General features: G+C 45.6%; 2 protein-coding genes across 4 annotated transcripts in view; one reads left to right on the top strand and one right to left on the bottom strand.

The window, feature by feature from the left end:
- Positions 1-7,198, bottom strand: part of INTS1 (integrator complex subunit 1) — a 57,134-nt gene extending 49,936 nt beyond the window's left edge. The window contains exons 1-7 of one of the 2 annotated variants that reach the window (XM_075830333.1): positions 7,035-7,198; positions 4,208-4,275; positions 3,323-3,613; positions 2,299-2,495; positions 1,520-1,657; positions 244-403; positions 11-116 (exon numbers count right to left, since the gene is read on the bottom strand). In XM_075830333.1, coding sequence (XP_075686448.1) covers positions 11-116; positions 244-403; positions 1,520-1,657; positions 2,299-2,495; positions 3,323-3,613; positions 4,208-4,265 — 950 coding nt within the window. In that variant the 5' untranslated portion in view covers positions 4,266-4,275; positions 7,035-7,198. Of the gene's footprint in view, positions 1-10; positions 117-243; positions 404-1,519; positions 1,658-2,298; positions 2,496-3,322; positions 3,614-4,207; positions 4,276-6,949; positions 6,969-7,034 lie in introns of those variants that run through there. The other variant, XM_075830332.1, reaches the window with a different exon arrangement.
- A 2,312-nt stretch (positions 7,199-9,510) lies between these two features.
- The window catches only part of MAFK (MAF bZIP transcription factor K), a 31,472-nt gene continuing 18,959 nt past the window's right edge, over positions 9,511-22,023 (top strand). Inside the window, exon 1 of one of the 2 annotated variants that reach the window (XM_075830336.1) lies at positions 9,511-9,770. Coding sequence is in view for 1 of the 2 variants with exons in the window: in XM_075830334.1 (XP_075686449.1) it covers positions 9,922-9,946 (25 nt within the window). In the remaining variant the exon portion in view is untranslated. Of the gene's footprint in view, positions 9,771-9,795; positions 9,947-22,023 lie in introns of those variants that run through there. The other variant, XM_075830334.1, reaches the window with a different exon arrangement.

A 22,023-nucleotide genomic window follows, 5' to 3' on the forward strand; every position in this document is an offset into this window, starting at 1 on the left:
GATTATATACCTTGGCATTAACTGTCCTTCCTGCTCAGGGCTCAATTTTTCCTCTGCAATAAGTAGTTCTGTTTGACTGTCCTCCTCCTCGGTCAAGGATGGGTGAGGACTGTTGCCTGAAATATAAATACAAGAAGTTTTTTCTATCCATAGCTTTTCACTCAGTGGGAAAGTTTTGGAGAAATGAAGATTTTAGACAGCAGATATTTAATGTATAAATTATACAATCAATGAGGATAGTACCAGCGCTAAGGTCCCCAGCTATTCGACCAGTTTCTCCGTGTAGTGCCATGTTCTTTGGAGGCATTTTTGTGCAGAACGCAGTCTGGATGTTGTCAACAAAAGTTTTGCAGTGGGGGCTGTCCACCCAAATCCTCTCTCCTAAGGAGTCCTCTATATACACCTAAAAAAGGTAAATCAACCATGCAAAATGCTGAAGAAATATAAAGCAAGATGTAGTTCCCTTCTGCAGGTTTACAGCGGATATTCAGCCGTCAAGGGGTCGTCCCAAGAAAGACATTTATCACCTATCTGCGGGATAGGTGATAAATGACTGATCACTGGGAGCCCCACCAATCACTAGAACATGGGCCCGAGCCCCCCGTTCCACTTCACCCCCCACATTGAAAGGATCGGTGGTCAGGCATGCACACTGCCGCTTCATTTAATGTCTATGGGCTGACAAGAACAGGCGAGCGCTGCACTCGGCTGCTTCCGTCAGTCCCGTTAAGTTTGAACTGAGCGGCCCTGCGCATGCTCGGCCGCCGCTCCTCACTGCGGTTAAGAAGTAAAGAGGATTCTTCCTGCGTCATCTGTGTGACATCCCGGTCTCCACATACAAGAAGTCGGTGGTGCGCCACCTAGTCAACACGACTCGTGCTTACATTCTGGCTATGTGGAAGCAGGTCGAACCACCCACAATGCGCCTTTAGTTTCAGAAGATCCAAGAAGTGAAACGTATGTAAGAGCTCACAGCATCCATATGGGACTCTCACGATAAATTCATGCGATCTTGATCTACCTGGGTAAGCTTCGAGAACTCTTCGGAGTATATCTCCGTGCTGTCTTAACATCATACTCAATCTGAGACGGACGTTTATTGGTTAGATGCGGAGGATTGTTCCCCTCTCCCCCTTATTCACCCTCTCTCTCTCTACCTTTCTTCTTGCTCTCCTCCTCCTCTCCATATTCTTCCCCATCCTTTTGATCCCTCTTTCCTCTCCTTCTGGAGATCTCTGCCAAATCCTGCATAGTTTGACTTTTAGGTTGATTGGGTGTTGCCTCTCATCCTGTTTCTATTGTTTTATATGTTCACTTGTCAAAATTGTATATCAAGTTATGAATCTGAGAAAACTAGTAACGCACAATTTTAACTGCGCCAGTGAAGAACTTTCCTCTGCATTAGTCCCAGTCGATCCATTTGATTGATATGGCTTAATACCAAATATGCAACTATTTCTATTTACAGTCCCATACAAGATATTTACTTCATTTATCCACAAAGATGCAGCACTCTTACCTTAACAAAAATTTCTGGCCAGTTTTCATCTTCTTCGTAAGCCGCCATAAGGAGGTTGCAAGCTAGCACAGACACTAGGCTGTTTCCTTTGGCTTTAAAATTGATTGAGGCATCTCTTCGCAGCAAGCTGCACAGGGCCTGCAACATATTATTTATATAGATAATTATTACCGCAGGTTTAAAACCAAGACAACAAATTAAAAGAAGTCTCCAGATTTTACCAGAAATATTAGAAGGATTGTCTCATCACGCCAACCCGTCCATGTCATGGCTTATGCATGTGACGGGGAGGGGGACACCTCTAAGGACCCCCTCTGAGCCAGATTGAAGAGCTGCTCCATAAGGGTATGTTCACACACTTAACAAAAAACGGCTGAAAATACAGAGCTGTTTTCAAGGGAAAACAGCCTCTGATTTTAAGCAACTTGCGTTTTTTGCGGTATTTTTTACGGCAGCTCTTGGAGCTGTTTTTCTATTTAGTCAATGAAAAACGGCTCAAGAAATGACATGCACTTCTTTTTACGAGGCATTTTTTTTACGCGGCCATTTTTAAAAACGGCAGAGTAAAAAACGCCCCGTGGGAACAGAACACAGTTTTTCGCTTCTGACCTTCGTTTCAGTGATGGTGGTAGTCTCAGCGCCTGGACCTCCACCGATCAAAACTTCTGATATGTCTCGGACATATTAAAAGTTTTAGGCAAGTGCAGTCACTCTTTAAAAGTACAGAACTGTTTAACATAAGAGAAGGTGGGGGGTTGGGTACATGGAGAAATTCTTACCTCAATTACACCCTCGGTTGCAAATATATTAGGTTTCATTTTTGCCAAAAACATCAGACTTAGGTACAATGTGGGGTCAGGCTTGGCACGGTTCATCTTCAACTGTTTCACAGCTCCGCAGAGCACCCCTTCAATCCTATCATCATTTCCTTCTTGCTCTGAAGCTTCAACATCATCCAGCAGCGAGGCCGGAGGAACTAAAAGAAAATAAAAATCGCATTGTTAACCGGTTAATTCTCTACTTTTAAACAAGATAGCGCACAGGGGGTTGTTGAGGCCACCAGCACGTTTTACCATAAAAAAGACACAACAGAAACGCATCAAAACTGCACCAAAGTTGCAAGTGCAACGGTGATGAGTAACTGGAAATTGTGTAGCCCTAGGGTCCGCCATATGAATGGTGCTTATTTTATTTAAAAAAAACATGTTTCATTAGAAGTATTTCTAGGGCAAGCTCTCTCTCTCTATATAACTAATCGAGCTATTAAAAAAAAAAAAAAACCCCTAGCAAAAACCAATACAAGTATAAATAAACGGTTTTGACTGACTGCATGCAGCGCTGTTCTTCGCTTCACAATGAGATATATATATATATATTATAAATGAAGGTCCGTAGGGCGTCGGTAATATTCTTCATACGATGGATCCGGCACGGTGTCATGGTATCGTTATAAACTGAAACCACAAAGCAAATGTGAACAGAGCCTAATGCCACTAGATAAATATCTCAGGCAAAAAAATAATAAAATCAGCGGTTAAAAAAAAAACAAAACGCATAACCAGTGTGTTGATGAGACTATGTTCACATCTGCCTTGTGGGTTTCCAGTGTTCTGCTCTGTCAGAGGAGCAGAACAAGGGAACACCGGAAGTGCCGGTTCCGTTGCAGCGCGGATAACACCGGCGCTATTGTTTCTGGTAATCTCTGCTGGATCTGCAACGGAGGCCCCTAACGGAGCCTCCAACGCAGAACAGAACCTGCTGCATGAAGACTGAACATATTCTACAATAAATAAAGATTTAGACCTTCAATTGGGACAACAGACGGCTCTTTGATGGATGGGGAGATGGCCCTCTTCTCAGCAACTGCAGCTTCAGCCAATCGCCCCAATGCACTCAGCGGGGGAGTAGAAGAAAGTTTAGGGCGCTTTGTGAGTCCAGTCAGTGCTGAAGTGCTGGCTAAAGCAGATGAGGCCTCGCGCTTCCTTTCGGAGGTCAATCCGGGAGCAGCCGGCTTCAGAAGATTAGTGGGGGCTTTGGAGTCACTGGCTTGCCCCTTGGATCCTAGAGCGATGAAATCCCCTTGAGGTGGATGACCTGCAAATAAACAAATGCTTTCAATGAATATGACAATCCTCGAGATGAAGACATTTTAGAGGAAACTCGTCACTGCACAAAGAATACTTCACATAATGAGGGTAAAACTGTGGCCACTAAATGTCCACCAGTGGGAAACCGGTGGCTGAACGATACTTTGCCACACTTACTTCCCTCCCCTTTGTGAGACTTCTCATGTAACCAGTAGAGCCAAAAACTGAGAATGTTTCTCGGGAGTTACGGGGAAGAGGGGCCGGCTGCTTTTGGACACAAAAGTGGAATTTCACAGTTGCTATTTAGTGGCTGCAATTGCATCTACTATTTTGGTTTTGACAGGACATTGTACAGATGTTCTAAGCTAAATGGACAAGAGAATAAAGATTCCACGTTCCTGGTGACAGGTTAACTTACTGGTTACTTATAGGTTATTCACAATGCATAGTAGTCATACAATTCTATGGACCATAAATAAAAATGAAAAAAAAAAAAAAGACTGAGGGCCTTCCGGACTGGAGCTCAGAACTCATTTTGACAATCATCTCTGACAGGTCTTCCTAGGAGAGAAGAAGCTTCACATTCTGAGCTCTGAAGTACCTGACGATTTCCCAGCAGCACTGGGCCGACGCGCAGCGGTTGCCTTGGGGCGATTCATCTTGTTTGCACTATGGAAAATTGAGCACAGTAAATACAAATTCATAAAAAGAGTTCACATTTTAACAGATAACGATGATACTTTTTCCAAACTATAGGCCACAACTAAGCACCAAATGTATGATCTTACCGGGATGGTGAACGCAACAAATGTTTTGATTTGTAAGAATATCACAGAAATTTTCCTGACAATGTAAAATTGTGAACTACAATCTTTTGTATTATACAACCACGCGAAACCCCCGCAGCCAGCCTGCCGGACACGGAGCCCCGCGCAACCCCCGCAGCCTGCCGGACGCGGAGCCCCGCAGCCTGCCGGACGCGGAGCCCCGCAGCCTGCCGGACGCGGAGCCACGCAGCCTGCCGGACGCGGAGCCACGCGCAACCCCCGCAGCCTGCCGGCCGTGGAGCCACGCGCAACCCCCGCAGCCTGCCGGCCGCGGAGCCACGCGCAACCCCCGCAGCCTGCTGATTGGTCAGCGTCATACACTTCTTTGTAATACACCCACTTGGTTAAAAGTTAAAAAACGCCCACTTGGGCATTAAGAAACTAATTTGCATAAATGTAATAAAGGTCATAACTTGCTGAAACTTTTAACAGTTTGACGTCACCAGTCATGTGCCCCATGGCAGCATCGGGAAACGGGGCCAATCTTGATACAGTAAGTGCATTACAAATGTAATCACATTCAGGGGTTAAAAGCACTGACACATATAAGTGTTCACTCCGAAAACCCTTTTAATTGTTTAGCACCCAAAAAAAATAAGCAACTTGGGCCGGAATTCTGCCCCGATATGTTGTATGTATTCCCATCACAAAGATCTCAACACTGTTGGATTTATTGCACTGGTCACAAGGTCGCGTGTGACTACTTTCCCATATAGACACTACAAGGTGGCGTTACAGTAGTCCCACGTTTTTTATGTAACATATGCGCAACCAAACGTCACAGTGTAGCCACAGTCTAAAAAGACAACAATACCTTAAAATATCCTAAATGACGAGCAACATGTTTTGAAAGACGTCTACGTGTCACTAGAAAATAAGAAAGTAAGAACGGTACAAGACAAGCAAGTGGAAGGATTCTTTATTACCCCTAATGCTGCAGTCATACACAGGGGGCGACTACATCCAGGTATAAACGTATATGACATACACTATAAAGGGACTCCTGAGGAGTGGATGACTAGAAATCAATTACGGGAGCCCAACACGTACGCTAATTCTATTAGGCGCTGTTCACGCTTGCGTTGTAGTGTCAGATTATAACAAGAACCATAACAGATCGCCGGATCTGTCATAATCCGAGACACCAACGGGCCCAAATGACTTGCAACGTGGTCTCAGGTGTCGTCATAGCGTCCGGTTTTGATATGACAGATTGCCTAGGGAGGCTCCGAGTGTCTGACAGAAGTGTGAACACAGTCCTATTCTCATCATGTCTCTGTTGAAATGTATACGGATCAAAGCAAGAAGTCGTCACAATCAAATACTAGTTTTATTCTCTGTTCCGGGGAGAAAAAAAAAAGCCAAATTCTGGATTTGTTACTAGAGAGCAGTGCATTGTGGGAGCCCAGACGACAGCTACACAGTTAAAACATAAAGCGCTATTGCCACAGTATATGCCATAAATGTCAGAAAGATGCGGGCCCCACCTTTGTGACCTGCTCCGATCTCTAGAACGAGCCCTCCTGAACCTCGTTCTGCCTTGCTTGGCTCTTGCTGCTCCACAGTGACTGTCTGGCGAGGAACAGCAGAGGAGCAGAACTCCCATTCACCTTTCTGGAAACAGCGTAGCAAAACCCACTTGACTGTGTCCAGAAAACCCAACCACCTTGTCAGACAGTGCCAAGATTCTAGAGTTAGGTGCGGGTCCCCCAAGATGGGCCCCGCATCTATCAGACCTTTATGGCATATCCTTTGGATATACCATAAATGTCTGAAAAGGGGAATACCCCTTTAACTGTCAGTGAATGGAACCTTTCTGGTTTACATTTAGTAGCTGAAAATACATCTCACACAGCTGAGAGTTTGCTACAATTCTATCCAGTCAGGACATTTCTCTGTACAGTCAGTAATTTATCAGGACAGGAGAGATTTCTCGCTGCGGATGTATTTTGCTGGTTGTGGATTCTCTAGACTGGACACAATTATATCCACGGCTCAGCTGTGAGAAGTATGCGGTCCTTGTGTTTTCAGCCTCTAAATAAAGACACGTTTTCATCCACTGACAGCAAGCAGATATATTGAAAATAGTGAGGCACGAATACTGAAAGCATATTTTAAAAAAAGTTACGTTTTATTATCCAGTACGAGATGTAGAAACATCTACAGATATTCTCTACCTGCGCAAAATCAGGAAGCGAACCGCAGTGATCTGCAACTTCGTGTAATAGAGATTTGTCACTCTGTCCTTAGTAACCAATCAGATTAAAGTTTCTCATTTTCTATGACTCTTCGGAAAATAAAAGCAGCGACCTGATTGGTTACTTCGGATGACTCTTCCACTTTTCCTCGCACTAGTTGTGATAAATGTCTCCCAGTGCTTATACTGGGGTCACATATATAGCAGCAGTTAGAGACATTTTATATCTCTTTGCGATCGTCTCCATTAATAATGAAGAGCTGCTGTAAACATGCACGTGTGAGACATTCCAAGCATATGTCGCACGGTGGAGACCAACCTGCGCCATCTCTGACGGCCACAAGACGTTTTCATACAAACGAACGTGTATTAAATACAATGACAAATACTGGGGCTGTACACACCACAACGCGGCATTAGGAGAAGATGCAGACAATCTTCCGGCCTGCTCTCCCCATCACCGGCTGCCTGTGCCCGGGGACACACAAGACGAACGGAGTCCCCGGTGCTTCTCAGCACAACAAAACCGCTGCGCCGACTCCTCTCTACTTCCGGGTATTGCGTCCTGATTACGTCAGAAGAACGTAAAGACGTAGAGCACGCCTCCAACACCAGAGAACTTCTTGCCAGTGGTTGTGGATGATGAGAGGGCGGGGCGGGGCGTCAGAACACATGAGATGGGATCAATGCTATAGGATGATTGGAGTGATTTGTCTCTTCAGATGCTGCTAAACCATGATTTCTAGCGTGCAGCTGTCAGAGCATGCTGGGAGTTGTAGTTTTGCTGCTGAATGGCATGCTGGAAGTTGTAGTTGTGCTGCTGAATGGCATGCTGGGAGTTGTGGTTTTGCTTCTGAATGGCATGCTGGGAGTTGTGGTTTTGCTTCTGAATGGCATGCTGGGAGTTGTGGTTTTGCTGCTGAATGGCATGCTGGGAGTTGTGGTTTTGCTGCTGAATGGCATGCTGGGAGTTTTGCTGGATTCACGCAGATTGGAGACCTCTGCTCAAATATATTCCTATTTACATAATCGCTCCCATTAGTGAATGTCCAAGGAATGGTGACGGCTACAGCAGCGTCTATACAGTGGAAATGAGCAAAGTTATAGCACAATTCAGGTTTTACAAATGTATGGAGTTCAGGACATATGGCATAAAAATGTCCAAAAAATTTCAGGGCCTGAGAGGAAAATTACATTTCTATGTGATTTTTATTACATGGGTACATACCTCCCAAACGTCCCGGATTCAGCGGGACAGTCTCGGATTTCAGGCAGTGTCCCGCTTTTTCAGGCTGCAGGTGGTATGTCCCGGTCTCCTGGTGTCCACTGTATCTACGTCCTCAATGCTGAAGCAGGGAACCGTCAGCTCCCTGCTTCATCATTAGTACAGAGGACTCTTCGGGTACAGCGGTACTTTAAGCGCTGAGCCCGGGGGAAGCCTTTGACGTCACTGTCCTTATATGGACAGTGACGTCAGTGGCTCCTCTATAGCGGAATATTGTCGGGGATTCCGCTCCTAGATCTAATCCCTGACGTCACTCTCCATATATCAGCTGACACTCTGTCCAGGGACTACAGCCCTGCTGCCGACGTCACTGTCCATGTATGGTCAGTGACCTCAGGGGTTTCCTATCGCTGGAGATCCCCCTGAAGTCACTGACCAAATGTTGGGAGCAGTGCTGGAGTCCCGAGCAAAGCGCTAGCTGATGCTCTGCTCGGGACTCAAGCAATAGGCAATGTGACAGCCCCTTGCCGTCACGTTCATGAACAGCACATGAAGCAAGAGCTCAGTCACGTGGGGCCGTGTCGGCGCGTCATTATTAGAAAAGCTCCAGGACTTCCGGGAACAATTCACCAATAATGCACCATTTAATACAGAATTTAAAATTAAAGTACATTAGTAAGTTACTTCGTTTCACAAAAGTCTACTATTGCAATACAAGTTTTGATACCCGGACAACCCCTTTAAAGACACAGCCTGAGATAATCTTTTAGGCCTCCTTCACACACATTTTCTTTTCTACTCTTTAAAACGCTTGTAAAAAAAAAACACCATGCGTTTCAAGCAGGTTCTTTTATGATGTTTTTTGTTTAGTGTCATTTTGCACGAGGTGTTATTTTCTGGTGTTTTTGATGTTCTATAGAAAAGCATATGGAAAAAATGGCATAAAAGACGCCATATCTACAGCATGCTGCATTTTGATTTTTAAAAAAAAAGCCAAAAAACAAAAAAGCTGCGGCTTTCTCATATTTCACTATAGACTTTAATAAAGGGTAACTAAACGTTCAACAAAAGTTTTGATTGGTGGGGGTCCAAGCACTGAGACCCCCACCGATCACTAAAACGAAGCGGCAGAAGTGCCCGTGTGAGCGCAGAGCCGCTTAGTTTCTGTTCGACTTTTTCCGGAAAGCCGATGTATCCGAGTACGGGCTCATAGACTTTCTATTGAGCCCGTACTCCGCTACATTGATTTCCTGGGAAAAGCTGAACAGAAACGAAGCGGCCGAGCGCTCATACGGCCACTTCTGCCGCTTCGGTTTAGCGATCGGTGGGGGTCTCAGTGCTTGGACCCCCACCAATCAAAACTTTTGTCGAACGTTTAGTTACCCTTTAAAGTCTATAGTGAAATATGAATATGAATTGGTCAGAAAGGGTAGGTTACGCATAACAACCAATTAGATTCCAGCTTTCATTTTCCAATACAGGTTACAATATAGAAGACATCATGTGATTGGTTGCTATGGGCAACTGGCTCCGATTTTTTTTCTTCTGCGTCCTGCATTAGCACTTAACAAATAAGTAATAATAATAACTTTAAAAAAAACTATTCACTAATGAACACCACATAATCCATGATCCCCCGTCACTGAACAGCACAGAGAGGAGCAGCCGCTGTGCTTTGAGTTTCTGTTCTGACACCCCCACGTGACCCTTCCCGCTCCGTGACGTCACTCCTGGCTTTCGAATGAATGGATTACGCAAGGGGGGTGGGTCATTTGACGTAACCATGACGTCAGCGGTGAATGCGAGTTCCCGGAAGTGGAGTGCGTTCGGCGGAGCTGGCCCCGTTGTTGTTGTGGTGGCGAGAAGTCCCAGGTGCGTCCCCGGCACCGCGTGTAAGCCCACAGAGGCGTAGCAGGTAAGCTCCGAGCGGAGAGACAGGGAGCCTGCACGTTACCGGGTGGAGTTCGTGTCATTGCGGCGTACTGGCGTGTGTGTGACCGGTGTGAGCGCTCGGTGGCCGGGGTCTCCCAGGCCTCAGGCATGACAGAAGTGGAGTAGGCCTCAGCATGCACGACAATGACAGCGGCTCCGGTAAGACACGTGTGTGGTGACATGTGACGGACTCTGGAGGACACGGCGCTGTCACAGTCAGCTGCTCTCCAGCCACCGAGGTGCTGACTGCAGCGTCTCCACAGATATCCGTGCCCTGCAGGGTGTGAAACTACAACTCCCAGTATGCTCTGACAGCTGCAGACAGCCAGGGCATGCTGGGGGTTGTAGTTCCTCCACAGCTGGCCAGTCACAGGTCGCACATCTCTAGATCTTTAAGGGGTTTTCCAACAAGGTTAAAAAACCTGAATAGTAAAACCATAAACTTTCTTCTATGCGCCGATTCTCCTCCGTTATTCTGAGGCGCTTCTATTTCCGTTCCCGCGTCACGATGACTGCGGCCAATCGTCGCCATGTGACTCTGGACGTCCTGTTATGTTGCTGAGGGGAATCAACAGGTAAATATATTAGAAAGTTTATATTTTTACTATTTTTGGTCCTTTTTTAGACCGTTCCTATTGGCTTGGTGCAGTCTGGGCTCTGTTCACATCATGTTTTTGCTCTACGTTTAGCGTGTAGGCTAGGGAAGCGCTCGGCGTACGCGTCAAGTGTGTCCATAGGGCTCCGCTGGCCCAACGTAGGCTAAAAGAGTGTCCCTTTGGCCTCCGTCTGACTGGTGTATACATCAGATTACTTGTAAGTATGGACTAGCGTAGCCGATCCCGCAATAAACGTATAGTGTATGTCATACGTCACAGGTATTTAACGTCAAGCTTTTCCTGGCGTATACGCTAAATGTGGGCCGACAACGTGATGTGAACATATCCTTACTGGGATAGAAATGAGTGGTTACCGCCGCGTTTACCGTTTTTCTGTTGCAGTGGGTCTCGGTGAGGGGGGTGGGGAGTTATGTGATAACTGCAGGGATGGCACGAGGATAGTACCGTATCGTCCCGGTCTTAACGGGTAACTTAACTTTCCAAAAACTTTCGACAAGTCAGAAGTTTGGATCGGTGGGGGGTCTGAGCACTGAGACCCTGACCATTCGCTAAAACGAAGCTGCGGAATGGCTCCGGTGAGCGTTGCGCCGCTGCGTTTCTGATCGGCTTTTCTCGGACGGCCAAGCAAGTGGTGTACGGGCTCAATAGAAAGTCTGAGTCCGTACACGTCTCCAAGGGAAGCCGATCAGAAACAAAGCGGCTCGGTGCTCGCCGGAGCGATTCGTTTGGGGTCTCAGTGCTCGGACCCTCATCGATCAAAACTTCTGACGTGTCAAAAGTTTTTTTTTTTTGTTTTTTTTTTAGACGTTTGACACTTTTGAGGATTATTCCAATGATTGACAATGATGGTATATCGATAGGAGAGTTTTTGGTGGCAGTCCAACCGCTGGGATGCCCACATATCTCTACAATGAAGGGGGTCACAATACTAGGTAGCCACAGTGGCCCCTTCAGTTTTTCTCTGACACATTGTTGCTCCGGACCAGGCACTGCGTCTTATTATTGCAACGGTGGCGGAGAAGACGTGACTCTGTGGAGGGGAAAAACGAATGGGTGCACTGTGGTCACCTAGTAGTGGGACCCTGCGTGTGCCAGACTGATGGGGTGATCCATAGTTTTCTGCATTGTCTGAGTGGGTGTTATGTGAAAACTGAGTTCGTTCTGTTGTAAATCCAGCCGAGTAATACAGTAAACACACAGGCAACGATGTCACTGACACTATTGTACAACCCCAGGATTAGAAAAACATGGCTTCTTTCTTCCAAAAACAGCACCACACCTGTGCACAGGTTGTGTCTGGTATTACAGCTCCGTCCCATTCACTTCTGTGGATAGGTGTGGCGATGTTTCTGAAAGAAATCAGCCATGTTTTTCTAATCCCGGACAACCGCTATAATAATACCTACTCTGGTGGTCTCTAGCTGTTGTGAAAATACCAATGTCTGTCAGGGCATGCTGGGAGTTGTAGTTTCACGACAGCTGGAGGGCCACATGACATTGAATTCACGGAGCTTCTGCCTGAGATCATTGTTTATCATATAAATAATCCCACGTGTCACACATGAAAAAACATATCATTGTGATATTTTACACAAATCGCAATCCATTGCACCAGGGACACCACCGGCCGCAATTCACAATACGAGCAGTGACCGGAATAAATGGGAGGCAGCTCTCGTACGAGCGCTGCGGCCCCTTCAACAGAGCTGATCGGTGGGGGTCCCGGCAGTCAGACCCCGAGCGATCATCTATTGATGGCCTATCCTGAGGATAGGCCATCAATTTTTACTGGCTGGAAAACCCTTTAAGGGTATGTTCACATGTAGTGTTTTCAGCTGTTTTTCGGGCCGTAAACGTCCCGAAAAGTGGCTGAATAATTGGAAGCAGAACGCCTACAAACATCTGGCCATTGATTTCAATGGGAAATACGTCGTTCTGTTCCGACGGGGCGTTTTTTTACATGGCCGTTTTTAAAAACGGGCGTGTAAAAAAACGCCAGAGAAATTTGAAGTGCATGTCACTTAAAAAAATGTCTGAAAATTAGGAGCTGGTTTCCTTTGAAAACTGCTCCGTATTTTCAGACGTTTTTGACTTTGTGTGTGCACGTACCCTAAGGCCGATTCACTCCTATGTTAGTAACTCCGTTAGGGACCACCGTTACTGATCCGGCTGAAAATGCCATGCTGCGCTATTGTTTCCAGTAAAACTACAGACATATCCGACGGAATCCATTTAAGTCAATGGGTTCTGTGGGTCCCTGGTGGTTTCCCTGGTGCAACAGAACCAGCGCTTCTGGTTATTCCCTCGTTCTGCTCCTCTGACGGGGCAGAACAGAATGGCTAGCGCAGGTGTGAACCCGTCCTTACAATACATCAGCAGCACAAATCCTCCTCATAGTTTGGGTAAAATGTATCAGCCTGCGGTCTAGGCAGTTTAGATCAGAGAATTTCTTATAGAGACAGCATTGTATCCACGTCAGCTGTGACCAGGCTATAGGGTATGTTCACACGCAGTGGTTGCAGACGTAATTCGGGCGTTTTACGGCTTGAATTACGCCTGAAAAAATGCCCCTAATACGCCTACAAACATCTGCCCATTGCTTGCAATGGGAATTACGATGTTCTGTTCCCACGAGCCTTTATTTTACGCGTCGCTGTCAAAATACGGTGAGTAAAATGACGGCTCGTCAAAAGAAGTGCAGGACACTTCTTGGGACGTTTTTGAAGGCGTTTTTCATAGACTCTATTGAAAAACAGCTCCAAAAACAGCCGTAAAAAACGCAGCGAAAAACACGAGTTGTTAAAAAAACCGTCTGAAAATCAGGAGTTGTTTTTGCCTAAAAACAGCTCCATATTTTCAGACGTTTTTGCTCACTGTGTGTGAACATACCCTTAGTCTCTGTTAGGAGCCACACTCGACAGTTCCATCACTTTTGATTGCAAGAATAGCGCAGCGAAAATCTGACGGACCACGTTGTAAATCAATGGCATCTGTCACGCGCTGTTGGGATCCTTTGTATATCTGCCACTGCGTCATGGCATTCATTGTAGGTAGAAGCAACAATTTCGATGTAAACAGTGCCTCAAGTCTCTGGGTTTTCAAACTCTTGTGCATTTTTGGGTAAAACACGTGCTCGTGCGATTACAACCCTGATGCTTTAGGATGTTGCTGTATGTTCAGAAAATCAATATTATTATTTCTCATATCTATAGCAGTAGTCAGAAATGTTGTTCACCATCTTCCCTTACTCCACTATCGTTCCAAATGGATGCGTTCGGCTTCGTTCACATTTGTGTCAGGGCTCAGTTCAGGGGTACCGTCTGAGCTTTGCGTCAGGGGAACCCATGAACGGAAGGAACCCTGACTGAAGCAAACGGAAACCATAGGTTTCCGTTTGCATCACCATTGATTTCAATGGTGACTGATCCGGTGCAAATGGTTTCAGTTTTTCACCGTTGTGCAAGGGTACCGTCGTTTTGACGGAATAAATACCGTAGTCGACTGCGCTATTCATTTAGTCAAAACGACTGAACCCTTTTACAACGGAGACAAACGTAAACCATGTGCACCGAATCCGTCACCATTGAAATCAATGGCGATTCAAACAGAAATCTATGGTTTCCGTTTCTTTCAGTCAGGGCTCCGTTCATGGGGAGCCCTGACGCAGATGTGAACAAAGCCTTATATCTATTGAGGAATTGGAGATAAGCGACTGCAAGTTATCTGGCTCTGCTCATCTCAGAAAAAAACGAAGCATCAGACTGGTAAAAATACAATCTGTCAGGTCGGTTCCCCCACCGGGCGACTACCTGACATATAGGATGATTTAACGATAGTGACCGGCACCAGCTGTGAAAACTATTATGATTTTTGGCACGAACAATCGTCGCCTGTCAGGTTGGCTGATATCCCTCTAGCTCCGTACCCAGTATTGGGTATCCCAAGCCCCACACCCTCCTTATCATTGTTACCTCCAGTCAGACTTATTTTTTTAGACTTTGCTGCCTGACATTTTGCTGAAGTGCCGCTGCCACCTCCTTCACACCTCCGCAAACACTTGTGCTTTTGTTGTGGTAGCGAACAGGTTAAAACTTGCAAATTTAATATAAACAGTCACACTCTGCTGCAAAGAAAACCAATCATCTTTTCCTTGTGTAAAGGTCGGTGTGTGTACGTTGTAGGAGCACGTAGTTTTTGGCTTATGTGCGAGCGCTGGTGTCGAGGTGCGGACACGTGATGAGTCAGTTTTCTACATATAAAGCTTAGTCACATATTTTTGCACCACGCCCAGGCTTTTTTCTTTGGACTCACGTTGGATCCTTGTAGGTGAAATTAAAGGTCACATCATCTTTTCCTTTGTTTCTACTCCCTTTTTTTTTTTTATTTTTTTTATTTTTTTAATGTAACTTTTTTTTTTTTTTAATATTGCAGACGAATTTTTTTTCCACGGTGACATTGAGCGTTATTGAATGTATGGATGTGACAGCAAAGTCCTGTTTCCATGACAACTAGAACTTTACTACGATTGATGACCGCTTTTACTTTTCTATATAATCTGGCGGCAACAGGTCCGACCTTGTTTGTTGCTGGCGCTGCTGTGTAATGTAGTACATGGTGATCTACCACCTATGGCACGGCATAAACCTCATGGTTATGGAGCGTAAATGTATATTGCAGTAAGGATTATTGATTTCTCTGGAAAACATATAGAAGTGCATGTAAGAGCTCTGGTAGAGAAATGTGCAATTAAATGTAAGCAGAGCCTTCTCTAGTAATACTTGTGTAAGTCTGTGTTCACATCTGCCTCGGAGGTCGCAAATTCCATCAAAATCCAGGACAAAATAGCGCAGCGTGCAGCTCTATTTTGTCCGGCAGAATGACGGAAACCCGACCCATTAAACTCAATAGGTTCCATAAAGCACCATTGTTGCCCGCCGTGTGACGGATCGAGCGCTATTGTTTTCATAATAATGGAAATACGAGGTCACGTGTGAACAAGAGCCTCCGCTATACAGCTGGGTTTACACTTTCGAAGATGTTACCCTATTGTAAAATATTTTTTCCCCCCCCATTGACTCCCAATAGGGAAAACTGCAGCGTTGAAAAAGCGTGATCACTGCGGTATCGCATTTCCAGTTTTCTGTTGAAGAAATAACTTGTACTGACATGTGGTTTTGGTGGAGCTTTGAGCCTGAACTTAGACTATCTGTTCAACAAAAAGATGAAATATTGTAAGGGTCCATTCAGACCTTACGGTTGAGGTGAGGTTAAAACTGCTGCGGAAAACGGAATGCTCTTCTTTTTTTTTTTTTTTTTTTACCGTGATCCGGTAAGTTTTCCGTTGCGGTTGAGTTTTTTTTTTACGGGCAGCATAGATTGAAAAATGCACAAATTGCTGTAATACTGCATGCGGTTTTAACCTCAACGGCAATGTTTGAATGGACCCTAACGCCCCATGCACACGACCATAAAATCGCCCGTAATTACGGGCCCGTTATTTTCTTTGGCCGATGGACAACTCCCCGTGTATTTACAGGAAGTGTTCCGTTTGTAGAAACTTGCCGAAAAAATTAGGACATGTCCTATTTTTTTATTTTACGGACCGTGCGCCCATACTTTTATAATGGGAGCACGTCCCGTAAATACGGGCGGCTGGCCGTGCCCGTAACGTGTCATAATTACGGGCACGGTCGTGTACGTGGAGCCTTAGCGTAATGTCTACATGCCAGGCGGTACTTGTCTTCAAAGATTCAGAGAGCCAATGCCTCGTGCTGCAGGGGAAACGTGTGATCGCTCACCTTTCCCTGGAGGTAACAGCTGATCGCCTATTGGGCTTTAGAGGGGGTTGTCTGGGTTAATATACTATTAGGGAATTCTCCATTTAGGTTGTGTTCACATAGGCAGGTTTTGTTGCATTTATATGGCTCAATTAATGCTGTGGTTTTCCAAAGCGTCTATGCGTTATATGGACAGCTCATTGATTTTAATGGGCATCGTGTAAGAGAAATTGAACACTTGCTACCAGGTTCCCCGCGCGGATTACTGTTGATCACTGGCGGTTTTAGCAGGTGGTCACCCTGTGATCAGCTAAGGCTTCGTTCACATCTGCGTCGGGACGCCTTTCATGGGTTCCGTCTGATCTTTCTGTCAGGGGAACCCATGAATGGAATCCAAACTGTAACCATAGATTTCCATTTGCATCACCATTGATTTCAACGGTAATGGATCCGGTGCAAATGGTTTCTATTTGTCACCGTTGTTTAAGGGTTCCGTCGTTTTGACGAAAAGAATAGCGCAGTCGACTATGGTATTCCGTCAAAACGATGGAACCCTTGCACAACGGTGACAAATAGAAACCATTTACATCGGATCCGTCACCATTGAAATCAATGGTGATGCAAACGGAAACCTATGATTATCGTCATTCTTGGGTTCCCCTGATGGAAAGCTCTGACGGGTCCCATAAAAGGCGTCCCGACGCAGATGTGAACAAAGCCTTATTTTCATGGACCCTCTAACAAAAAGGCAATGTCCAAAGCAGAGTACTCCTTTACATTGGAAATATTCCATATACTTTCTATTAAACGTCTCACGGAGAGCTGACGAACGCCAAAGGGGCACAGCACTCCGCCTTCCTTCTAGCAATAGTTGGGGGTCTCGCCATCCGGACCCTCACCGATTAAAAACGTATAACATGTCAGATGTTTTATGAAATGACAGGTACACGTTAAGTCATTCCGGCCAAAATAACCTCAGATATCCGTAAAATCGAGAAATGACTCCAGAAAGTTAGATGTCCGTAGCCGAGGAGCTTCTGGAGTCTGTCCAGGAGAGGAATCTTTCGAGATTGTTGCACTTACAGGGGAATGCAGAGGCCGTTGTGACCTTTTATTCTGTCTGTGCTGTTCACAGTTAACGGTGATCTAGTAACATAGACATTGACACATCATCGTACACGTGACCGCTCTATCCTGTGCACGGGGTATTTCTTCAGAAATTCTGACGAAAAGAAAGTTACAGTCTGGAAAAAGAGGTTTGTTCTTCTATCCAAAAATGATATAATCTATCCAAACATCCAAAAATCAGCAAGGCGCATTCCTTTCCAAAAATAACAGATCCTTCTCATCTTGCTGCGGTCTCAGGAAAGCGTTGGTCTGGGAAATAAATCTGCTGCACTCGTTTTTGGATGTTTTTATTATTCTGCATAAGGGAATTTTGCTATAGAGCTGGTAATCTCCTCCAATTATTCCATATGGTGATGATTTATCTACACCTTGTATATTACCAAGCAGCTGTATACACCAGAGGTCCCTTATTATTTGGTGATCTGATCTTCGGGTTTGCTCCATAGGTTTCTCTTTGGGACTTGCAACGTTCTCCATTCACTGCAGGGTGGTCAAAATCCTCTGGACTCGGAGTCAATTGCATCACTCTATAGAAAGTAACAAAAAAAAAACCCAGCTGGTTTACTGGCTGCCTCCAAAAAAAGGACCTATAGTATCCTAAAAAAAAAAAAGACCCATATACGGCTTTGGTTCTGTGCCAACCGTGCAGTGAACTCCAATGTTGCATGTGAGTTTCCATATGACACTTATTTTGTGCCCCACTCTATTGTGTTGGTAGTCGGTAAATAGTGATTCATATCGTCCTTTCTGCTGTGCACTTTCCTTTATCACATTGTTTTTGCTCTGTTATTCTGCATTTGCGCAGTTTTTATACTGTAAAGCCTATATAGACCAGGGGTGCACGGCCTTCTCTGGTCCGGGGGCCACATAGTCAGATTGCGCCACTCCTAAAGGTCGGGTTTTCAGGGTATGGAAAAAAGGGTTGGAAATGCCATCGAACAATAAAAGAGCCATTACTTATCTAACAGATCCACTAATGTTCCGGCACAGCCACTCCGGTGCTCCCCGACACTCCTTGTTGACAGTGCTGCAATTAAGATGTCCCCGTATACCCTCAGTGGTATACAGCACGAGACTGCTGAGGCCCATCTGAGACATGGCATATCAACATCATATGTCATTTAAAGGGGTTTGCACCCTCAGGGACATTTATGGTATATCCACCAGATATGCTATAAATGTCAGTTGCGGTACCCGCACCAATTTCTAGAACGGGGCCCCCTAAACCCCGTTCTACCTTTCTCAGTTCCCGCTGCCTCCCAGGCCACTTCCGTAGATGTGAATGGCAGTTACGGAAACAGCATAGGTCGGAAATTACGAAGTGGCAGCAGGAACCCAGAAAGGTAGAACGGGGTTTAGGGGGCCCTGTTCTAGAGATAGATGCAGGTCCCACCTCTGGGACCCGTACCTATCTGACATTTATGGCATATCCTGTGGGTATGCCATAAATGTCCCTGATGGGCATAGTTGTGTGATAGGTGGGGGTTCTACTTCTGGGACTCGAGACGTGAGAATTAGGGGTCCCCTGCTCAGCACTCCAGAGAGGAGGAGACTGCACATGTATGCGGCTGCCTCCATTGTAGTTTATGGGAGTTGGGGAAGTTCTCGAGCGTTTTACAGTTTCAATAAACTACAATGAAGAGAGCCACATGCGTGCGCAGTCACCACTTCACCTCCTCTCCGGAGTGCTGTATGGTGGGTCTGGGGACACCCGTTCTCCCAATAAGTGGAACCCTAACCCATCAGACCTTTATGACCTATCCTGTGCATATGCCATAAATGTCTCATATGGTATTAACCCTTTAAAGGAGAGCTTTATAAAATAAAAAAAAAACTGATGCACTGTGTTATGCCTAGTGTAAGGTCTCCGAGGGTGGAGCACACACCGAAGAGAGAATACCGGTCATGTACCGCCCCCTCCGGCCCTGCACCATGCATAACACAGTAAGGGTATGTGCACACGACCTCTTTTCAGACGTAACGGAGGCGTTTTACACCTCGAATTACGCCTGAAAAGACTGCTCCAATACGTCGGCAAACGTCTGCCCATTGCTTGCAATGGGTCTTACGACGTACTGTGCCGACAACCTGTCATTTTACGCGTCGCTGTCAAAAGACGGCGCGTAAAATTACGGGACGTAATTGGAGCCGTTTTTCATTGACTACAATGAAGAACAGCTCCAATTATGTCCGTAAAAGACGCCGCGAAAAACGCGTGCACTTGTAAAAACGTCTGAAATTCTGGAGCTGTTTTCTCCTGAAAACAGCTCCGTAATTTCAGACGTATTTGGCGTTGTCGTGTGCATATACCCTTACCGTTTTATATGTTCATAGCCTTGTCAAACAAGCATATCTGTGTACTGATGGTTAGTGGCAGCGCGATGCATCTTGGGCAGCAGGTTCCTGCCATAGACCTTATTACCGCTTGCCAGTAGCTCGGTTACTATTGGAATGCCCACTTAGGCCCTATGCACACGACAGTGTCCGGAATCACGGTCCTTGATCAGCCGTCCGCATTTGTGGGCCGTGCTCATTATAAAGTATGGGAGCACGGTCTGTAAAATAAAAAAAAATAGGACATGTCCTGTTTTTTACGGAAGGTTTCTACGGCACGGACACCTTCCCATAAATATATGGGAAGGTGTCCGTCGGCCATAGAAATAAATAGGTCCGAAATGATGGACCGTAATTACGGTCGACCTCTACGGTCGTGTGCATGGGGCCTAAGGCCTTGTTCACACCGTGCAGATTTGCTGCAGATTTTGCATGCATTTTTCAAGACAAAACCTAAATGTAAGAAATATATAAAGGAAGGCCTTGTAGGTCTGCTCTCCTGGATCCAATTCTGGTTTTGGCTTGAAAAAAGCATGTAAACCCTGCACTGTGTGAACACGGCCTTACAGAGAAGCTCTTTAAGTTGTGCAACTTGTCTTCGGCCGTCCTGCCAATTCACATGTTTGTCTCTTGATCGCTTCCACGTGATCTCCTCTACACTTTCTTACTACATCTTCATTTCTTTCTGGGAAAGTTGCTGTCACATTGATATCATATGAAGGGTTTGTTTCCCTGAATGAGTCACATCGGAGATTTTTTTTTATTAATCGTTTCCATGGTTTCATCATGAATATCTTCCTTAAAAACATGGTATGTAATAAGTGACTATTGCACTGGTTCACCTGACCACATCCTATTTTCCATGTGCTGCTTATGGAAGTTTCGTGCAAATTGCCAATCTGATGTATTGCGCCCTCCGCATAGTCAAGTGGTTTGTTTTTGCCCAGTCCTTACGTGGTGAAGATACTGTATCCACCTACAGCACTCCCGGAAAAAACAGAGCTGTGATGTGTAAAGGCAAGTACCAGATAATGAGGTCACTGAGGCCCCTGCATGTCCGTCACTTTCTCCTAACGTGTGACCTTGTGTAGGACTCGCAGACCTCACCCACCCAGAAGCCAGCGTGCTTCCTACAATAACCTGACACGTCCTACTTCTCCTGAATTAATTTTTTGATTTACTGTTCCTTTAAATAAAAATTTGGTTGCTCCAAAATACCAGACTTAAAAAAAAAACTGGCTAGTAATTTCTGCGGAGGAATGATGCTAAGGATCAACTAAGCGCGTGCTGTACATTTATGTAAATATATTACAGACTTGCTGCTCTACAGTTGTGGACTGTATTAGAACCTGGAGCTGCATCACATTTCCGCTGGTTGTCATGGGAAACAGTCCACACGCTTGATGTTGGTCACACTCTAAGGCCCCATGCCGCGACCGTAGAATTTGTCCGTAATTGCGGAGCGTATTTACGAACCCATTCATTTCTATTGACCACGGACACCTGCCCATATACTTACAGGAAGGTGTCCGGGCGTAGAAAGCCTCAGCAAGAGATGGGACATACCCTATCTTTTGTTTTTTACGGAACGTGCTCCCATTCTTTGTACGGGAGCACGGGCCGAAAATGCGGGTGGCTGTCTGCGGTCGGCCGTGCCCGTAATCGCAGACTGTGAATACGAGCACGGCCTTAGAAGTTAGCTGAGCTCCTGTGATGCTCTGGGCCAGTTGGTATTTCCTTTAGTAGATTATTGTACGGTCCTTCGTGTAAAGATCCTACATCTCAGAAATGCAAATTCCCAGCGCGAGCTCTGTGCGGATTTGAGCCAGCCAGGTTTCCGCTCTGAAGCCAGCAAAATTCTGAATGCAGCCTGCACTATAATACAGGCTGTAACTTAGGACCATTACAAGATAATATATTTGCAATGTTAGGCTGTGGTCGCATCTGTGTTGTATCTGCGTCAGGGGAAAAAAAGGCGGATAAAAAAAAAGCTAAATTTGCAGCGCTATTGTATCCAGTAAAATTACGGAAGCCCGACGGACAACATTATAGTCAACCGGGCGTCATTGGTGTCCATTATACAACAGATCCGTCCTTGCCGTCATTTTCACTACTCTGCTCCTATGACTAAGCAGAACAACGCAGATGTGAACAGTGATTGGCTGCAGCGGCATGTGACCGCTGCAGGAGCTTCAGGCATCGGAGTGGCTGCACTCGGGGGCGGCGGGGGCATTTCAGGGGTAAGTACTGGATAGTCTATTGTTTTATAGCGTTCCCTGCCCTATGAAACATTTTTTAATGTTTTGAATAACTTCTTTTTAATGTTTTCTGTCGAATTATCTCCTCAGTTGTTCCTCCTAGAAATAAGTAAATAAATTGA

The sequence above is a fragment of the Rhinoderma darwinii genome, chromosome 6 (genome assembly GCF_050947455.1).
Source record: "Rhinoderma darwinii isolate aRhiDar2 chromosome 6, aRhiDar2.hap1, whole genome shotgun sequence".
In the NCBI taxonomy this organism is placed as follows: Eukaryota; Metazoa; Chordata; class Amphibia; order Anura; family Rhinodermatidae; genus Rhinoderma; species Rhinoderma darwinii.